This window comes from Protopterus annectens, chromosome 6.part0, assembly GCF_019279795.1.
Source record: "Protopterus annectens isolate FY-2018-M chromosome 6.part0, PAN1.0, whole genome shotgun sequence".
NCBI lineage: Eukaryota > Metazoa > Chordata > Ceratodontiformes > Protopteridae > Protopterus > Protopterus annectens.
In genome coordinates, this window is record NC_056737.1 from 401,638,442 (window position 1) to 401,660,419 (window position 21,978).

At 38.3% G+C, this 21,978-nt stretch overlaps 1 protein-coding gene across 2 annotated transcripts in view; it reads left to right on the top strand.

Moving 5' to 3' along the window:
- LOC122804338 (spectrin beta chain, erythrocytic-like) overlaps positions 1 to 21,978 on the top strand; it is a 2,132,081-nt gene that overhangs the window by 1,358,653 nt on the left and 751,450 nt on the right. For both annotated transcript variants that reach the window (XM_044074141.1, XM_044074142.1), the window contains 2 exons: positions 16,579 to 16,725; positions 21,603 to 21,866. In XM_044074141.1, coding sequence (XP_043930076.1) covers positions 16,579 to 16,725; positions 21,603 to 21,866 — 411 coding nt within the window. The remainder of the gene's footprint in view (positions 1 to 16,578; positions 16,726 to 21,602; positions 21,867 to 21,978) is intronic.

A 21,978-nucleotide genomic window follows, 5' to 3' on the forward strand; every position in this document is an offset into this window, starting at 1 on the left:
TTGTTGCAGCCATTACATTTGGGTTATCTGCTTGCAGTAGCCCTCATTCGGCCTGATTAACAAAGTCTTGGGTCCTGCGTTGGTTGCTGTCCCTCCTTCCATGATGTCAGGTCGTCAAGGGTATAAAACATGCAGCTGACACCATTACATCAGTCTTTCTTGCCGTGTGGTGCCCGAAGCAGAAGCAGTTCGCAAGTGCCGGTCGGCCGACTCCTGAAATTTTCATTTTCGAGTTTCAGAACCGAAGTCTTTAACTAAAGCTAAGTACCCTGTTGGGGAAACCTTTTCTTGCTCCTTACCTATGTCAGTAAAAGTTAATAATTGCATTACTTGTGGAAAGCAAATATCTCACAAAGGTTTTCATTCGTACTGTATTCCTTGCCTAGGCCCTGACCACGATGTACTTTGCTGTCGGTTTTGTGCTTTATTTAATCAGCGCACTATCCATCGTCGGTATATTTTTGCTGCTAAATATTTCGGTTCTCGGTTTAATTATCCAAAAATGTCATTGGTTAGCCATCCGACTACTGGGTTTCCAAAAATTCGCAAAGATAAAGACAGAGACAGGACGCTGAGGTCCAAAGCTGCCGACAACGCTTCTCCTAAGCCAGTCGCCAGTTCACCGGTACTCAGTGAGGTGCATTTGCAGCCCCTGATACCCGCTACTTGTGACTCCCAGGCTTCTACTGAGACCCATTCGGGGTCTGGTATACCGCGAGATGCTTCAACTGTGGAACCTGCGAATGTCTCTACCTTGGATGGGTCTGGAGCCACTGAGCAGGCACCAGCTTCTGAGGGTGTATTCAGGCCTACAGACTCGCATATTAAACCAACGCCTCCTCCTTCATTTAGGCCAAAATCTCAAACCATGCCTAACAAACTGATGCACAGGCCGCATGCTCAGGCCTCTATGCCTAAAAAACAAATGATAAGAATGGCTGAAGATCTTATAACTCTAATCAGGGGAAGCCAACTTCCCCCTTCTAAGAGACCTAGGACTGAAGTTGTTTATGAATCTTCTGAACAGGATTCTGATTTTTTTGATTCTTCTGAAGATCTGGATTTGCCCTTATCTACTTATGAGGATTCTGACTGAGAGGACTCTATTCCCTCTGCTTCCCCTCCAGAGGATTTTTCCTTTGGTGAGACCTTACATACTCTAAGGGAGCATTTTCACTGGAAAAGCCAGGATTTTTCTGATTCAAAAAAGAGGCTTAGAGATTTCTTACTCTTGCCTCAGCATAGGCCTTTAGCTATACCTCCTGTACTAGACATTGTTGATGATGCCTTTTCAGAATCTAGTTTGGCCCCTGATTCTTTGCCTCCTGCTCCCAGAAAACCTGATGGATATTACAGGGTTCCTGATTCTCACAAGTTCCTTTTTAAAAATCCTATTGCGGATCCAGTTACTATTTCACAGGGACCCAAGGGCATTAAGGCTTCTACTGCTAAAAATCCTACCCCCTCTGATAGAGACTGCAGGGCGCTGGATAGATGGGGTAAGAAAGTTTACACTTCTGCATCCTTGGCCATTAGAGCTTTAAACTGCCGGTTTCATATGTTAAAAGTATCAACATGTTATTGGATGGCTTAAACAGAAAATTATGTTAATTCCTGGCTGTGCTGAAAAAAAGAATTACAGGATTTAATGCATTCTGCTGAACAGGTTGGAAAACATACTTTGCAATGTGGGTTTGATTCATTAGAGGCCTCTTGCAGGGCTGCTGTCACTGGTTCTGTGCTCAGAAGGCATGCTTGGCTTAAGGAGCAAGGTTTGCCTGATCATGTTAAAGCTAAATTGTTGGATGTTCCCCTTAAATCAGGACCGCCTGTTTGGCAACAAGGCTGAGGAAGTTCTTAAAAAGATGGAAGATAAAGCTAAATCTATGAAAACTGTTATACAAGTTCAGCCTCCTAGATTTAGTAGGCACTGGCCCTCTAAAAATTGGTCCTTTCCAACCCCTTCCAGGTCTTCTCAAGCCAAACCCAGACACAGCAGAAACCCCAGGTTTCAGTCCCAAGGGACACACAAGACTAAGCAGTGAGGGGTTTACGCACCCAAACCTCGGAGTAGTAAGACTCCCCCCTATGGAAAACTGTCTCAATGACTTGCTTTTAAAACTTCTAAGCACTTCCCAACTGAATGCTCCTTTAGGTGGAAAGATTGGTCTGCAGGCCAAAAACTGGGAACTCATTATCCAGGACAAATGGGTTTTTAAATATAGTGTCCCAAGGATACAGATTTCATTTTCATATTTTGCCAACACCAAGCGGGTGGCCAGATCTACCCCCAAATTAGTGGGCAGCAGCCCAAACTCAAGTACTCTCTCTCTCTTAAACATGGGGGCTATTCAGTTGGTACCAGAAGAGGAAAAGGGGCAAGGTTTCTATTTAAGACTTTTCCTGGTACCCAGAAAAGGCAACACATGGCGTCCTATCCTGGACCTTTCTATTCTAAACACCTTTCTGGTGATTCCAAAATTCAAAATGCTGACTCTTCACCAGCTGCTTCCTATGCTAGGCAAGGATGCATGGTTGGCAACACTAGACTTAAGAGAAGCATACCTGCACATCCCTATCAGGGAGACTTGCAGAAGATACCTACACTTCAAAGCAGGCTACATGCACTGTCAGTTCTCTGCACTGCCTTTTGGCTTATCTACTTCACCCAGGGTATTCACAAAGTGCCTAACTCCAGTCATTGCATTTTGTAGGAAAATAAATATTCAAATATACCCATACCTGGACGATTGTCTAATTCAGGCAGAAAGCAAGGACATTCTTTTGAATCATCTGGCCTTTGTTCAAAGGGTACTGACTTGTCTGGGATTCACCATAAACAAAAAGAAATCCCACCTGGTACCCTGTCAACAAATTATATTCCTGAGAGCAAGCTTGAATACAACTTCCCAGATGGCTTTCCTCATGCCAGAGAAAAGGATTCATTTGACAACTTACTTCAGACACGTGGCCACAAAAACCCAGCTATCCGCAAGGCAAATACTGCAAACCTTGGGGTTCATAACCTCCTGCACTCTTCTAATTCCATATGCAAGGCTGCATATGATGAAACTGAAATGGTATCTCAAAAGCCTATGGTGTCAACATTCACAGGATCTGGAAGCAAGGATTCCTATCATACCTTGCCTATGCTTAGAGTTCCTTTGGTTGACAGAGGCCTGCCACCAAAACAGGGGACTACCATTCACATTACCCCCCTGCCACCCAAATCTTAACAACAGATGCATCAGATTATGCATGGGGGGCTCACCTGGCAGGGAAGTGCATTCAGGGCAAATGGAACCCAAGGCAAATGCACCTGCACATAAATCAAAAGGAAATGTTAGCTGTACAGAATGCTCTGACAGCTTTCAAGGACCACATTCTTCCTGGACAACTAATGGTAAAGACAGACAACACCACTGTCGTGGTAAATAAACAAGCAGGGGGGTACACATTCTTACCCCCTCTGCAGACTAGCCATGGCATTGTGGAACACAGCCTTGAGCTACCAAGTGAATCTACAAGCTCAATTCCTGCCAGGAAAACTAAATACACTGGCAGACGGACTAAGCAGAAACCTCATGGACTCACCCAAATGGAAACTGGAAACAAGGATTTTCAACATGTTGACAAGCAAATGGGGAGCCCAGATATAGACCTGTTTGCCTCCCCCCAGAACCATCAACTGGACAAATTTTGCATAAGGTTTCCCCACAAGCTAGCTTGGAAAGTGGATGCTCTATCCTTCAGCTGGAAAAACCTATCAATGTATGCCTTTCCTCCTCTGCTTCTGCTCTGCAAGGTACTACTAAAGATCAAACAGGGCAAGCCAAGGACAATTTTAATTGCACCAGACTGGCCTCGCCAACACTGGTACCCACTGTTGCACAGCGTGTCATGCTTGGCTCCATGGCATCTGCCTCAGACTCCTTCCCTGTTGTCTCAGCAGGAGAACCAGATTCGGCACCCTCAGCTGCAAACCCTGAACCTAGCAGCCTGGCTGATCACATAATCTCTCCTTTACCATTCCACTGTAAATCAGTGATGGATATCATTTTAGAAAATCTTATACTGCAAAATGGAAAAGATTCTGTGCATGGAGCCAATCTCAAGGAATGAACACAGCAGTGCCCAATTTACCTCAGATTCTACAATACTTGACTGAGATGCTTCATAAGGGCTTGTCTTTTTCCTCCAAAATTCATGCCTCAGCCATTTCAGCCCATTGCAGCACAGAGACTCCCCTGTTCTCTCACCCACTGCTCAAGCAGTTCCTCAGAGGGGCCAAAAATGTAAGGCCACCCAGGAGAGCTCCAACTCCAGCCTGGGATCTTAACTTTGTCCTGGAGAAACTCACTCTTCCTCCTTTCAAGCCAGCTGCTACTGCGGATTTAATTTTTCTTTCCTGGAAAACAGCTTTCCTTTTAGCAATCACTTCTGCAAGAAGGGTATCTGGATTACAGGCTGTTATGGCAGCGGAACCTTTCATCATCTTTCATGCGGACAGGATGTCCTTCAGAACCAATCCCTCCTTCATGCCCAAGGTGGTATCCACTGTGGCTCTTAATCAGTCCATTCATTTGCTTACCTTTTTCCTAACCCACAGAGCAAAGGGGAACGAATACTGCACTCTTTAGATGTGCACAGACAGCTTAGATTCTACTTGGCCAGGACTAAACCTCAAAGGAAATCTGAGCAACTGCTGGTGGCATTTGCTGCAGGGACAGAGGGAAAAGCTATTTCAAAACAAACCATTTCAAAATGGATAGGCCACTGCATTCATTTCTGCTATAAGCACCATGGAAAACCTATCCCACAGGGCATCAGACCCCATTCAACCAGGGCTGCATCTACCTCTACAGCCTTTCTCAGGGGCATCCCTACTAGGGACATCCTAGAAGCTGCTACCTGGAGTTCTGTACATACTTTCACCAAGCATTATCATTTGCCAATTTTCTCTAAATCCAGAACTGGTTTTGCCACTGCAGTCTTGCAGGGCCTTATAGCTGATCCTAACTCTATTTAAATTCTTCCTCCCAACCTTAGCTTTGGGAATCTACACAAATGTAATGACTGCAACATTGAAACATGAAGAACATAGTACAGTTGTGTACACTTACCGTAAATGTAGATTTTCAAGTGTATTCACTGTTGCAGTCCTGGTTACCCTCCCTTCAGCCCCCTTTCTTCTTTTGGCTATACCTCTGCTCTCACTTACTGTGCTCTAAAAGCTTTTTGGTGTATTTGCTTTTTGTTGGAGGTATATCCTTGTATTCACAGATTCGATTGCTTCCCATTAGTGGGGCACCTGACATCTGGAGCAAGAAAAACTGATGTAATGGCATCGGCTGCATGTTTTATACCCCTGACAACCTGACGTCATGGAAGATGGGACAGCAGCCGACACAGGACCCAAGACTTTGTTAATCAGGCCGACTGAGGGCTACTGCAAGAAGATAACTCAAATGTAATGACTGCAACAGTGAATACACTCGAACATCTACATTTATGGTAAGTGTACAAAACTGTACTTTTGTCTTGTATTTATTCCCAATTTTTAAACTCCACTTTCATTTCATCTCACAGTCAAGCTATATTTTCTGAAGAAATTTCTGTCTTCCCTAATAACTCCTGAATAATTTCAACTACCCATTCCTTAAATTCCTCTGTGTTTAAAGATAGATGGGGAAGCATCAGTGTCTCATTTGTATTTTAGTTTGGTGCATGATCTCAAATAGTTACTGGCTGTGTATCAAAACTTTCAATTAAATGTAATGTTCCTGTGAAATATAATTTGTGCCTCCTAGTATTTGTATCTTGGAGAATAATATGTAAATTCTCTCCGAGCATGCCAGCTACTGAATTCACATCTTCCATACAAAATATTTTCATAAATTTCTTCAAGAATCTACTATCTTTTGTTACATTTCCCTTTCAGGCCTGCAAGGTATATCACGCACTGTTGCAAGTCGAATTCCAGTCCACCCCTATAAGTAACATTCCATTCTGAAAGTAGACTGTTTTTCCCAGAATTTCTTTAAGCTCCATTTTAGCAGTTTCAGGTGTAATATGAATATATGTCAGCATAATCCTCCCTTGCCAGTAGCCCCTTACTGCTACAAATCTGCCCTTATTATCTTTTCCCTTCTTCTATCACTAGTGGAACTTCTCTAGTAATTAATATAAGTACTCCACTTTGCCTTTCTCCCAGATATTCCACTGAATAACCTTCCTGAAATCCTTTCTTTATCAAATTCACATGCTCAGCTGTTTTCAGATGTGTCTCTTATAGCATAATTATTTCCACTTTGCATTTCTTAATATAGTTCACTACTCTTTCTTTTTTGAATATACCTGTGAGATAATTCATACTCAGAGATAATATGGAAAATGTTGCCATTATGATAAGAAATTATTATTCCCACCTATGATAAGTAACATTTTTTAAATGTCTAGTTTCAACTCGTGTGTTGCATGCATGGAGTAATGTTTGGCAGGTTGATCTTTTATACAGTTGAATTTTGTCATAATCATTTGAACCTATGTCACATCTTCCAAAACTATTTGTATTAATGAAAACCCTCAAAAAAAAAAAAAACCCAAACATGTTAACTTAATACAAACATGTAGAAGTATGTGCATCTTCAAGTAATGTAGTTGAACCATACTAATAGGAACAGTTGTCCCAGATTGACAGCTACACTCAAATGCTTCAATTCACTTTTAATGAAGGTTATCCATGTTAAGACTTATGGTGCAGCCTGTGTTTCTACTAAGACTTAAGTGCTGTCTGTTTTTGTCTTATCATTATTCCTCTCCCAGGTGTAAAAAACAACTTGAATGCTTTCAGAAACATTATCTTTTAGCCACTGAAAGTAAAGAGTGTTCTGTTTATATTGCCCTTATCAGCTTTTCTGCATAGAAATACGAGAACCAGATACAAAGTTATCTGCAGCTACAAGTTTTTCATGTTGCACTGTGAACATTTATTTGCTAAAGGAAAACGTTTCATTACATTCAATGTTCTTTTGTTTATTTCCTCTTAAAACTTGTAAGATCAAGCCAAAAGCCTTAATCTAATAATTCCCCTATGCAAAAGTTAGAAAAAACATATCAATTTTACTTATATCATAGTCTTTTGTCCAAGCTTTCTTCTGTTTTACACTGCAGTGCCTACATTTCTTAAAACTGAGCAAGAAAGAAGGAAGAAGGAAAAAATGGTGGCACCTGTTTACTTTAGTATCCCTATTACACAGAAGAATTACTGAAAAAGCTTCACTTCATAGCATGTAGAATATGTCATGTTCTATTAAAATACTGCTAAGAAACAAAAATGGTTTTACTTACAGTTACCTCCTTCCTTCCTCTTCCCCTCTCTAAATACTGTTCTAAACATTAATGGCATGACGTATGGTATATGCTTTAGAGTCCCCTGCAGGTTTAACAAAGTCAAAGTTCAATATTTCCAGGCTTTGTAATCCCACATTTATTCACTGATTTCTGATTTGCTGTTGATCTCCCTCTCCTAACTCCATTTTCCTGGCTCATTTCCAATGTATTCCTGGTTCTTCTAGTCAACTCCTGTACTTTTTTATGTCTCTCAAGCATTTTCCCTTTTGAACATTGAAAAGGTTTATCTGACATAGTCTTTCTATGAGCTTTGTTATCAGAAGAGTAAAGCAGCAGAATCACCATTCTGTTTGAAAGCTCACTTTTTGCTGGACAAACTTTTGTATTTCGGCACGGACATGTTCTGTATAAAAAATGACTTTGGCCCTTCAGGAAAAAAATATTCTCAATATAGCTGGATACTGTAGTTGAATCTCATACCTGCTCCTCAGCATTCCCTGATTGCTGAAATAAATTTACTCCTCTCTTACCTGTTGTACAGTGAGTAATCATTTTCCACAAACACTGTACTATCTCCAACTTTTAGTACTTTTTAAAACAATAAACATCTTTATTAAAGTATCGTGTATGACATAGGCAATCTTACATTTATATAAATGAAAATAAACTGTACTGATATAACCTCAGTTGCAAACATTATACCAGGCATTGGCAACCTACAGCACATGTGCCAAACGTGGCACATGGAACGATTTTTAATGGCACAATGATTGAATTGAAATACAGTAGTTATGATCTCATAAAAAATTGAATTGAGAGAGAGAGAGAGAGAGTGAATGCATTTATGAAAGCTGAAGAGACTATGTGTGAGAAATTGGAGAGAGAGAACGTGAGTGAATGAATGCATTTATGAAAGCTGAAAAGACTGTGTGGGGGAGCAATTGGAGAGAGAGAGAGAGAGAGAGAGTGAATGAATGCATGTGAAAGCTGAAGAGACTGTGTGGTTGAGCGATCAGAGAGTGGATGAGTGGATATATGTATGAAAGCTGAAAAGACTGTGTGGGGGAGCAATTGGAGAGAGAGAGAATGCATGTGTGAAAGCTGAAGAGACTGTGTGGGTGAGTGATCAGAGAGAGAGAGAGAGAGAATGCATGTATGAAAGCAGAAGTGACTGTGTGTCAGAGATCGGAGAGAGTAAGCGAGTGAGTGAATGCATGTATGAAAGCTGAAGAGACTGTGTGTGAGAGATCATGCATGTACGAAAGCTGAAGAGAATGTGTGGGTAAGTGATTGGAGAGAGAGAGTGAGTAAATGCATGCATGAAAACAGAAGTGACTATGTGTGAGAGAGATCAAAATAGATATGGCACCATGATAGAAAGACTTTTTTTTTTTTAGCTGGCTGTCCCTACCTGTCATTTCAGAAATCTGGCAACCCTGACTTAGGTTGGCACGCTGAGTGACTTTGCTACATTACTTCAGCACAACATTACTGAAAGGTTGCCGACTCCTGCATTGTACATTGCAAACCATGCTGACACAACTGTAGCTGCAAGTATTATACATCACTTATATTTATCCAGTCATTGTCAGTCAACTATTGTTTAGCTCATTCAAATATTACCTTCTTTTAAACCTCATTCCTTCTCTGTGTGTATTAATCCCACACTTCACATTTTTCTTATGTAATTTGCTCCTACACTTTTCTAAAGTCCCAGTTTCAGTTGTTTTATCTCTGTTATCTTCACTACTTCTAGTAAAGTTGTTTAGACTTTGATTTCCATCTTCTAGAAATTGCTGTTTTGGCAGCCATCATAATTAGACTCAACAAGGCCTTAATATGTCTAGGCAATTCCGATTCTGTATCCTAGTTCAAAAAAATAATTTCCTTAGTTGCACCAATTTGCTCACCCAGCATCTCTGACAGAGTAGTCTGCAGGGAATCTTTAAAGTCTGCCAACTCATTACAGAAAATATGTTCCCAGTTACCTCTTTCTTCATCACACCTGCAACATTTGCTGTCTACCTGAGGAAAAATTCTTTGAAGTCTACTTGCGGTTTAAAATACCTATGTAAACACTTCCAAGAAATGATCCTAAATCTTCTAGACTTTGTTGCATATTTGGGAGACATACCTATATCCCCCATTATTTCTTTTCAAATTGCTTGTCCAGTCTCTCTTCCCAATCCTTTCTAACTTCCTCTGATTGATTTGTATAGTTATCGTGCAATGTCATATGCTGTACTAATTATTCCTTTCTTAACTGCAGCTTCTGTTCTAAGTTCTCTACCTGTGCTGGTCTTTCATTTAGGACCCCCCAAAATTTCTTTCTGTTTGCCTATAATCAGATATCAATCCTTGATAGGGAAGGCAGTCTAACCTGCAGTCCAAATAAGTTCTTGGCATCGTCCCATTCTGTTACCTTTCCCCTCTCTAGTTATTTGCTCCCAATACCTTGGTTTCTTTGCCAGTTTTCTCCAATAAAGTCCAGCCCCCTCTTGCCTTTTATCTGAATCCCTAATTGTAGTCATCCCTGTCTGCAGAATTTTTTCTCCATTCCTGTGTTGGCTTAGTTCTTAGAATACTTTCTGCTACTTTATGAATATAATATTCTGTATGATTATTGTTATTCTGCTTAAAGGTTTGTATCCAAAATCCCAATCTCTCCTTGTTTCTTGAACATCCCCCCCCGTTTCATCATCATCTCTTTCCACTTTGACTTATAGTTTTCTGCATTTGCTATGTATAGAAGCCTTAACTGTGTTGATCTGAATTACCCCTACAAGTCAGGTAATCTCAATCTGCCCTGTTCTACTGGAAGAATAAGCTTATCCCACTTGACTCTTGTCATCTTCCCCTCCCAGATAAAATGCTTCAGCTCTTTATTAATTGCTGTCCATGACTTCTCTGGTTGATAAAAATATGCCTGACCTGAGTACAAGACTAAAGGGGCAACTGCTCCTGTCTTACTATCGATATCCATATAACAGAAGTACAATTTTCTTAGTTTTTGTGCTCTTTTGTTTAGTCTCGTCCAAAATATCCGTAGCCACCACACCAGAATAATTTTTAATGTATACTCCTAAATAAATCAGTTTATCTTATCCCCATAAGTATGCATATTGCTGAACCAGTTCATTTGTGGTACAAAATTTACTGTTATTGCCTTTTTTTTTTTTTTAAGCTTCATTAATTTTGTATCCCAAAAAGATTTGAAATTGTCTCAATATGTTCCACAGCACTGTGATGTCCTTTTCTGGTTTTGTCAGGTATAAAATAATGTCATCTGCAAGTAAAGCCAGATTTTCCTGACTACCATGCCAATTATATCCTTTAATTTCTGAGTCTCTTATTTTCTTTCCAGTGGTTATGAATATAATGTAAATGACAAAGGGGAGAGAGGACACCCTTCCTGGTTCCTCTGCTCAAGCAGATGATGTCAGAGAGGACCCTATCCACTTTATTTTTTGCCTTCAATCCCTCATGTATCCTACTTATTAGCCTTATAGTATTATCAGGGAATGCAAATGCTTCCATTGCTCTGCTCATAAAGCCTCAGCTTACTCTGTCACATGCTTTCTCTGCATCAAGACCCACCAACAACAGCGGCACTTTCTTATATTCTGCTTCCTTGTGGATCATCAGTGTTCTTTTAATGTTGTCAAATGTTTACCTCCCCTACACAAAAATGCATTGATCCATTTCTATCAATTTTGGTATCACTTTTGCCATTCTTTCAGGCATTATAAACACTTTATAATCATGATTCAGTATTGAAATGGGCCTGTATGAAGATGGATCTAATGGATCTCTACCCTCTTTAGGTATTACAGATACTACCACTTTCTTGCAGGATGTTGGTACTTCTCCTCCTCTTAAAATACTGTTAGACAAAACCTTCCAGATATTTATCATTTTTTCCCTCCTAGCTTCCAGACTTCCACAGGAATGCCATCTGTTCCTGAGGACTTTTCTATAGATTGGTTATACATCACCATTTTTATCTCATGTCTTCATATTCTAATTGTTAGTAATTGAGCCTCCTCTACCTCAAACCTTGGCATTTTTAATTCTTCCGTAAACATTTTCATTTGCACCTTGTCTTGATTTCCATATTTCTCTGTTTTATAGAGACTTTCATAGAATTTCCAAAATATTTCTAATACTTCTAGAGGATCCTTTTTATTTTCCTTGTTATAGGCTCCCTAAGCTTGGTGACAGGCTTTCTGCTTTCTGTTGCCTGAGTCATTGTGCTAAAAGATTTTGTGGTCTAGAGTTATTATCAGAAAACAGTTGCTTAACATTAACTCATGCCTATTATTGAGGTAATCCCTTATTTTCCATTTAACATTCTGCAGTTGTTCCTCTTCTTGTTTTGTGAGATTCCCCCTATTTTGCAGTACTTTAATATTTGTCAATCCCTCCAAGTAATTCTTGTTAGTTCTGTACCATATCTCCCTTTCTTTAATTTCCAACCAGTTTTTAAGTTCCACTTTAATTTTATGCCACTGTATAGCTATATTTTCAGAAGGAATTTCTGTCTTCTCTAATCACACCCGAATAAATTCCACTACTCATTCCTTAAATTCCTCACTTTTTAACAGATTGGTGGGAAAGTGCCACTGTCTCATTTTTATTTCATTACCCTGTATTTTTGTTTTAGTTGTTACTGGCGCATGATCTGAAATAGTTATTGGGCATGTATCGAGACCTGCAATTAAATGCACATGTTCCTGTGAAGTGTAAGTTCTGACTAGCCTAACACAGTTTTTATATCTTGGGAAAATATGTAAATTTTTTCCAAACTCCTAGTACTGAATTCAAATCTTCCATGCCAGATATTTTCATACATTTCTTTAAAAATCTGCCCTGCTTTGTTATATTGTTTATATGTTCCCTTCCGGGCCCCCAGACAATCTTCACTATTGCAAAGTCCAGTCCCCACCTATAAGTAATATTCCTTGCTGAAAGCTGATTATTTCTCCCAGAATTGTTTTAGCTCTGTTATAACAGTTTTCGGTGGAATATAAATACACGCCAGTGTAATCTTCCTCCCTTGCCCATAAGTACTACAAATCTACAATTAATGTATTTTTTATCCTGTTCTGTTACTATGAAGTTCACATGTTCAGTTCTTTCCAAGTGTGTCTCCTGTAGCATAACTGGTTGCACTCTACATTTTTAAATATAGTTCACTACTCTTTCTTTTTTGTATTTATCTGTGAGACCATTAACATTTAAAGACATTATAGAAAGCATCATATTCTTGAGAGATTATTATTCCCACCTTTCATGTATAACAGCTTTTTTGTTAAATGTCTAGTTTCAGCTTTTGTGTTGCATGTACTGTTTGGCAGGTTAATCTTTTATACAGTTGTTTCTTGTCATCTCCATTTCAGCCTATGTCATATCTTACAGAACTTTTTGTTTTATTGAAAACACTCAAACAAAAATACACACACACACACACACACACACACACACACACACACACACACACACACACACACACACACCAATGCCCCCCTAAAACATATTAACTTAATACTCTAAACTATGTACATCTTCAAATATTTTACCCTCATAATAGGAACAGATATTCCAAACTGACAGCCACACACACATACTCAAACTAACATAAAGCTATCCATACTAAGATGCATGGTATAGCCTGTGGTTTTATTAAGTGCTGTCTGGTTTTGCCTTATCTTTATAGGTCTGTCAGCTGGAAGACACTGGAATGCTTTGAATGCTTTCAGAAAACATTTTCTGCAGCCGTTTCTCTTTATTAGAGTGCCTGCTAGAGACATGAGAACCAAACACAAAACTGTTTACTAGACAAAAGCCTTGGAATATTCAATATTCTTTCTCATTTACTCTCTTAAAACTTTTTACTAGATTAAGCTAATGCCTTAACACACTCATTCTCATATGCAAGATGAGAAAAAGCACACTATGTTTTCTTTTGTCATGCTGTTTTAACTAGATCTTTTTTACACTGCAGTACCTACATTTCTTAAAACTGAACAAGGAGAAAGAGAGAAGGGAGAAAGAAACAGAAAAAATAAGGCGCACCAATTTACATTAGTATCCCCATTGCACTTAAAAATAACTGAAAAAAATATATTTATAACATGCAAATAAAACCAGGCACTATTTAAATAGTATTATTATGAAAAAAATGTGTTTTACTAACAGCTAACTTTCTACCTTCTCCTCCCCTCTCCAGAGTAGTTTTCCAGACATTAATGAGATGAAGTAGGGCATATGGTTTAGAGTCCCCTGCAAGTTTAATAAAGTCCAGGGAAGTTCAATATTTCCAGATTTACTTCTATTCCTGTTCATTTCCTTCTCCCAAACCCTGTCCCTGCTTCTTTTCCAACATAGTCTCGATTCTTTTAGTCAACTCTTGTGCTTTTTACCTTTTCTCAAGCATTTTCCATTGAAACAGTGAAAAAGGTTTCACTGGCACAGTCTCTCTGTGGTCTTTATTACCAGAAGAACAAAAAGCAGAATGTCCTTCTGTTTCACAGCTCACTTTTTGTTGGATACATTTTTGTAATCCTTCCTTAGCATGTATTTCATCAAAAATGATTTTGTTCCTCCAGGGAAACATTTATTTATTTTTAGTTATTTATTTTTTAAACATTTGTTTACTGGGAAAGTCTGACTTGGAACAAAGCCAGTATTTTGAAGATAACTGGGTACAGCAGTTTGAATGTCACACCTGCTTCTCGACATTCCCTGAATAATGGGAACATTTACTCTTTTTCTTCTGTCTGGTGTACAATGAGTAGTCATTCTCCTCAAACACTCTGCTGTCTCCCACTTTTAGTATTTTGTCCTTCTGCCACAGTTTTGTCAGAATCAACTCCTTTGGCTGGTAAGATTGCATCTTTACTGTTAAAGGTCTAAGTTTTCTCATAGTAAAGCCAGATTTGGAGCATACACACAATGTGCCCTTTCGATTTGCAATACCTGTTGTGGAATACCAATCCAGTTACTTATTTGTGCTTTCATAAAATTAATAGTCTGTTCCTTCCAGCTTCTCGGGTACAGCAGAAATCTCAGGTTTTTCCTATGTGCTCTGTCTTCTAATTCTATTATTTTTTGAAACATCTCTTCTTGAGCAGTCTCATATTTAACCAAATTTTTCTTAATTTCATCCTTGTTTTGTGGTTTTATCACCATATCTGAATATCTGTTTAAAGCTTCTTCCATTTTTTCCAGCATCTTATTGTTTGAGTTGATGCATTCCATCAGTGTTTCATTTATTTTAGTCAGGTCTGACTGTGGCTGCCTTTTACTTTCTTCTAGGTTACTGGAAGTCATGTCTGGAGTTTGCACTGTTTTTTAGATGAACAGCTGCAGTACTTTTCCCAGTTAGTGTTTTTTTTTTTTTGTCGCCTTATGTAGTTGATTTTCCTTTAGGTCCTCTGTATTTCTTTTTTCCTGGCATCTAGGCAGCATACTTACTAGGCAGTTACTGAAATTTACCCAGAACTCTATGTCCACTGGCTTTCACTGCTAAGTTTCTGTTTTCACACTGGGAGAGCTGTACTTGAGGTGTTACTCAATGTGCAGCCATCTTGGAAGTCCCCAAACTTTAGTGCTTTGTCCTTCTTCCACAGTTTTGTCATAATCAATTCTTTGTGTTCTTTACTATTAGAAGTCCTGGCTGCTTTCTAATTGCCAGGTTTGGAGCATACATAACATGTGCCCTTTCAATTAACCAGTCCAGTTGCTCATGTTTGTTTTCATAAAACTAATACAGTCTGTTTCTTCTAGTTTCTCTGGTACAGCAGAGAATATCTCATTTTCCCTACATGCTCTGTTCTGTAATTCTATTTTTTTATAATCTCTCCATTTGAGTAGTATCGTATTCAGCCAGCCTTTTCTTCATTTTGACCTCTGATTGTTGCAGTTTTATCAGCCTGTCTGAATATCTGTTTAACGCTTCTTCCATTTTTCCAGGTTTTTTTTTTGTTTGAGTTGATATACTCCTTCAGTGTTTCTTTTATGTTAATCATCTATGAGCACATTTGATTTCTTTTTCCTCTAGATTACTGGAAGTCATGTCTTGCACCAAAGCTGGAGCTTGAACTACTTTTTGCTGAACAGCTGCAGGATTCTTCCCCACCATTGTTTTCTCTTCACTTTTTTTGTTTAATTTTCTTTCAGTTTCTCTAAATTTCTTATTTGCTGGCATCCAAGCAGTGTACTTAGTACTCAGTAACTGAAATTTACCGAAAAAGACCAGTTCAGTGTCTCTCTTTTCTGAGTTTCTGTTTTTGCACTAGGAGAGCTAAAATTAAGCTGTTACTCAGAGTGCAGCCATCTTGGAAGTCTAATTCATAGCCATTTGTGAGCATAAAAAAATGATAGATTAAGACTGTGCTAGTGTTGTACAAGGATAAAGACCTAACTGTGAACCAGGTGACCTGAGTTCAATTAGCGTGTTTCACAATGTCAGCAGAGAAGGATAGGCATATCCATGCTGGGAGGAGGGAGTTTGCATGCTCAGAAGCACATGAATATTGGCTTATTTTGGCTCTTGCCTTTCTGAACTGGAATTTTGAGGTTATGTAACATATGCTCTATTTGATAAACAGCATAGTATGGACATATGCACCCTGGTGAATGGCAAGGAAATTGTTGCATGATGCTTTTTGTGGTTGGGCAGGATTTCCTGCTGATATTGGCCCATTGTGGAAGTGGAGGCAGTGTGGTAATAATGCTCAATGCATGTCCACCTATGGGTCATCACTGGGTGGGCACACGAGATGAGGCTTAAATGGGAAAAATATGAACAACCTGGATAGCTCCCTTAATGATGGCACCTCCCAACTGACCCTCCTCATAGTGATGGGAGTGAACTAACCAGATTGGCAGGCAGTGTGGGAAAGGTGCCCCCCCCCCCAACAAACCAGATTTGGAAAAATGTGTTTTGGTTTGTACCCTGCTTCCTCTAACTGAGTTGTAGCAGGATTACAGCAGTGTGTCCCTAGGGACAGCCAACTGCTGGCAAATATCTAGCTGGAATACTGAAGTCCATTCTAACGATGTTATGAATTCCTGCAGCAATAATATTGTTAACAGAACATTTACTTTTATGGTAAATGTAGTTATGCAGCTGTAGTTTATCAGTTCTTGGCAGTAAGACATGTTTGACTAGTTATATCATTTGCATCAGACATGATTTTTTTTTATATTTGTTTACTACAGCTTACCTTCTGGATCAATGAGAAGATGTTGACAGCTCAGGATACATCATATGATGAGGCTCGGAACCTCCACAGCAAGTGGCTTAAACACCAAGCCTTTATGGCAGAGTTGGCCTCTAATAAGGGATGGCTTGACAGTGTTGATAAGGTAAGAGTGACTTTTATTTTTTATAAACAGACTCAGTGAAATGCATATTTTATCATTGTCCCTTGTGATTTTTCTTTGTCCTACAGTAGAGAGAGCAATCAAAACGGGAAGCAGCAGTTCTATCCAAATATCTGTTCAGTGATGCTATTATAAAATACCTAGTTTGCTGGTTTATCTTAGGTAATGTGTGATACAAATAAGTTCTAAAGGACAACAAAGGATTTAATAAACCCTCATGTTTATAGGCAGGTATGTTTCAGTAAATGCATCCTCAGAATCAAGGATGTGTCTTGCTCGTGAATTTGGCAGGACGAAAGCACTTGTGGTTGATTTTAGTCATTGAATAAATTATTTTGTGCATCCTGAACTCGTGCCCTAACCGCTTCCTTTATTACTGGTGAAATTAATTTAAATTCATTCTGGATGTTCTTAAAGGGAAGAAAGTATGCCTTGAATGTCTCTGTCACTGTCATACTTTATAACATTTCCCTAATACTCCCTTAATACTTTTTTTTTAGTTATGATATAAACAGGGCTACTGATGTATGGTTCTCAAAAAAATGGAATTTCATTTTTATTGGTTGACATCTGGGAATTTTAACCATGAATTTTAAGTGCAATTTCTGGTCTTTGCCATGATTTCATTATTTTTAGTGCAGGAATATACATCCAGGATTAAAGTAGCTTTTAAGAACAGAAGTTCAGTAAGATATGCTAACAGTGTTGCAAGTACTACATAAAGGTTGTTATGAGTGAAAGTTATGACCTAAAATGCCAAATTCCATGAAAATCCTGTGTTTTTGCAATAGTCAGACATTCCATCTTTTGGGATTTACTGACATTTTCCTGGAAAATGGAAAAAATTTGGATCCCTGAATGTAAATCAAGCTGGCTTTTATTTATCCTTTCATGTCTTGAGATGTACTTAAATATGTTTCTTCAAAGTCCAAAAATGTTTTTATTTTTATAGCTTATTGCAGAGAAAGTCAGCATTGTTGTGTAAATAAAACATTAGATCCTGACTCAAAGTACTGCACCCTGTTAGGTTTATAATGCATCTGTGCATACTGATGATGTGAAACAAATGAGTGTTTGCACTTGCTACTATAGACATAAAGACTGACAGTTTTTGGGGTCTTACATAGCTTGTTCTGAAAGTCTGGGATACCCTTCCTGACTTCTCTTTCAAGCAGAGCATTATTTTGGTGGTTACAAGGGAGTTTTTGTTTAACAGCAATAAGTTAAAAGCACATCTTCTTTGAGGGTGGTTGCTTTAATGTTATATATTCTAGGTTTATCCACCTTATTTGCTATTCTTTCTCAGCTAGGATTTTCATCAGATGTGCTCCTATCTCTATGAAACTCTGCACTGGTCCCATGCTAATCCTCCATTAAACTTTAATACACAACTCGGTCATATGTATAATTGAACCTTTAATACATGATGATGCAGTTGAATTTATAATTGAACCTTTAATACATGATGCGGTTTTATATATATATATATATATATATATATATATATATATATATATATATATATAAATGAACCTTTATTATGTGACACAGTCGTTAGCACAGAGAATAAAAAAAATATATATACAGTTGAAAGAATAAAATGACACTCCCCCAAATAGAAGTTCCAGCTTCAAATCAGTGGCTTCTTACACTGACATTTGCCCCTGAACTAGAGTTTCCATGCTGAAGCACATATTGCCTGTGTCTTCACCTAATGCAATACTACAAGTGTAATCAGTTTCCTCTTATGAGTGTAGAGAACAATCAGTGTGTATTTAGTCAATCATTTACTTAAAAACTGTGTATTTTTGAAAATTCACTGAAAAACATTGAAAAAGGAAAATAATATTGTAACTTTATGCTTAGTACAGTCTAAAGTTAAATTTGATGGGAGATTTATTTTTTAACCATCTTTTTCTTGAAACTATCTTTCAGCATTAATTTCTGTATATCTAACAGATCCACTGAAAAGGTCCCTCTAGTGCCATGCATGTACATCTCTTAATTGTTATCTTCCTTGTCCTGATAGCATCAGTTCACTTATTGTTAATTTCCATTAGACAGGTACTTACTCTATTTTCTCCAGGTCAAGGCTTTTATTTATGGAAAGGCCCGGCTGGTGCTTTCACAAATAACTTGCATTCTTCACATCATTTCATTTTTTAACCTGTTTATCTTGAAACAAAAAATAAAGGAAACCACCACTCTTCCTCAGCCCTATGGTACAGACGGATAAAGCCCTTACTGCACCCTAAACAACTTCCTTTCAGCTATAGCAGCACTGGTGCTGGAGAGACAGTGTGGGGTAGGATGGTAGATGGCAGCTAATGTGGGTTTGACCATCCCTGAGGGACAGAGGCTGCCTAGGCCCAGTGCACTAACAGCATTAAGAGCCTGAGGAACTCCATGCTGCAAGTGGTGTACTGCTTGGTTGGGTGGTTGTACATGCCTGGAAATGAGCACGCCACTCTTGAAGGCAGCCATTGCAAGGCTCACAAGAGTACCACAAAGTGGCAATTGTTATTTCATCCTGCGCGCTTTGTATTACTATGTGTATGCCTTTGCCATTTATATTTAGAAATATGCTTTTATTTCCTGTTATGTTTTATGGTAATATTAATGTTTTATGGTAATATTAAAATATTTAACTGACAATATATTTAAAAGTTGAAAATTATTTTACGTAGTTATTTCAGTCTTCCATTCAATTACTTCATAGCCAACCACAGAAAAGTGGGATTCATATGTTATAATTTCCCTTCCAGTTTAAAATAGACAGCACAAAATAGGGTTGCTGCATCATAATTCTACAAGTTACCAAGTTACTTTTATTACTTGTCTTATTCACCATACCAGCTTCTGGATCAGATCCCAGCTTATCTAGACTAGTTTGCTCGTGTTCATTCCTTTTCTACCCTTTTAGCAGTACCAGCACCTATTTTTGGTCCAAGTTTCTTATAATCCTTCTGGTCTGATCCTGTGCGTCCTTCTGTCACTCAACCCTGCCCTTTTGAAACAAGGTAATCAGCTTCACTGGCATGGACTCTGTTGATTTTCTATCCAAAAAGGCTTAAAATTGTTAAGACAAGAATGCTTAATCTTTATAATACAGACCTGCAAATACTTTCAATAATAGCAAATGCCTGAATCATGCTGTCATCACTGTCTACAAATTAGTTTTCCTCTGTTTTATTTGTTTTTATCCACCTTTTATAACCGGTTTATGTTGTTAGTCTCAGTACCAGTGGCTGTTTTTATGAAAATTAAAAATAAACTGAGTGTTAAGGAGCACCACATCTTAAATGAATATGCCTAGGATCTCTGATAAATTATTTGTGATGGGATAAGGACATTTTTAACACATCTGCTCAACTCACAGTTTCAAGCCCTGTGTTTCAGAAAAGCTATTTCCTTTTCTAAATTTGGAAGACACTAGAGAGAAGAAAATACATGGGTTTTTCAACATCCAAATATTTCCTTTTCTTCTGTAAAAGTGTAACCTGTTTATAGTTGATTAAACAGACAATATATGAAGACTTAATAACTCCCCAAAGGGGGTGGTGTCAGAGGCATGCTCCTGCACAGAATAATATTTCAGAATTCTTGAAACTCCATTATCCATTGTTTCCAGTTAGATGTTTAAAGAACAAAATCATAAGAATTTTGTTCTAGAGCTGCTTGTGATGCCTGTTCTTGCTACCATCACAGTTTGAATGTATTTCCTATAAACTGACTTGCAGCTCAGGGATGTGTGGTACAGACTGACCTGTTATTGCATGCTGTTTTTATGGACCTGAGATTTAAGGTCCTTATAATACCACTGTTGCATCTTTAACCACACCTAGGACTAGGTAAAGGCAAGTACAATTTGTACCCTGCACACTGTACACAACTGCAATTTTTTTCTTAATTTAGTGTCTGTGACTTTGTCTGTGCCTGTGCGTGCACACTTCTGTAAATGTTGCAGTTGTAGTAAGAATCTGATGAATAAACTAGTTCATATACCCACATAAGTCTCAATACTGTTACTCCATGGTGTGGGTCAGTCAAGAAAGAACAGTTGTAATGTTTGACCTGTGATTTTTAACAGTTACCTCTATGGCTTTTGGGGGAATATGTAGTCATAGGCTTCTTTTTCTGCTTGAGCTCCTCAGTCATTGTCAGTGTGACTATGGCTGATAGATTCATGCTGGGAAAAAGACATGTTCTTTAAGTGGATATGAACAACAGATAATGTTTTAGTGGGAATAGCTGTAAGAGTTAGCATGTTTCATTAATAAAATCATACAACAACCTGCTGATAACATTGCAAAGGTTGTAATTACGGGAAGAAGATGCTTTGGATGCTAAAAATTGGGAAATGGGGAGGAGTCGTGTTTCTCAGAATGCAAACTAGAAGCTATTTAATGTAAGTTAGATTCACTAACAGTTCAAACAGGATACTGTTAAGATGGGCATTTACTAATCAGTGATTGATTAGTGTTTTATCACCTTTATTTTGCTAAACAAGTAGGTGGGCTGGACTGAAAATCCATAATTATTTATTTGCTTATTTTGTCTTTAACTGTACAGGTGGTCTGGTCTGAAACCCCTTTGTCGATATGAACAAGGTCATTATGCAGTAATAGTATTTAAAACATGCATACAGTGTTTAAAGAAATACACCATTGAGTAAATGTCAGTGCAACATCGATATTATATATTAAATAGCAGCAACAGCAGGATTTTGTTTTTAATTGTAACTAGACTGTCTCTGCAAGGGTATACTGCTATTTCTATTTTTTAAGAAATCATATTAATGTTCACATATCATGTTTGTTATATTTTCTTAATTTTTTGTCATTTTGTCTTTTGAACAGGAAGGTACACAGCTGATGAAAGAGAAACCACAGTTTGCCCCTGTGGTTGTAGAGAAGTTAAACGAGCTGCATCGACTCTGGAATGAGCTGGAGAACACCACATCTGGGAAAGCCCGGCTCCTGTTTGATGCCAACCGCTCTGAGCTGTATGCCCAAAGTGTTTCTGACCTGGACAGGTGGCTCAATGAACTAAATACACACTTAACTTCAGAGGATTATGGGAAAGATCTAACCACTGTCAACAGACTACTTAAGGATCATGAGGTTAGAAATTTAGTTTATTTTTTAAAAATGCATATGTTTCTAAATAGGGTCACTAACTACAGGAGGGTCTGGTTGTAGGATTTTAGATGGACTGTATTTATTTTAGTCACAA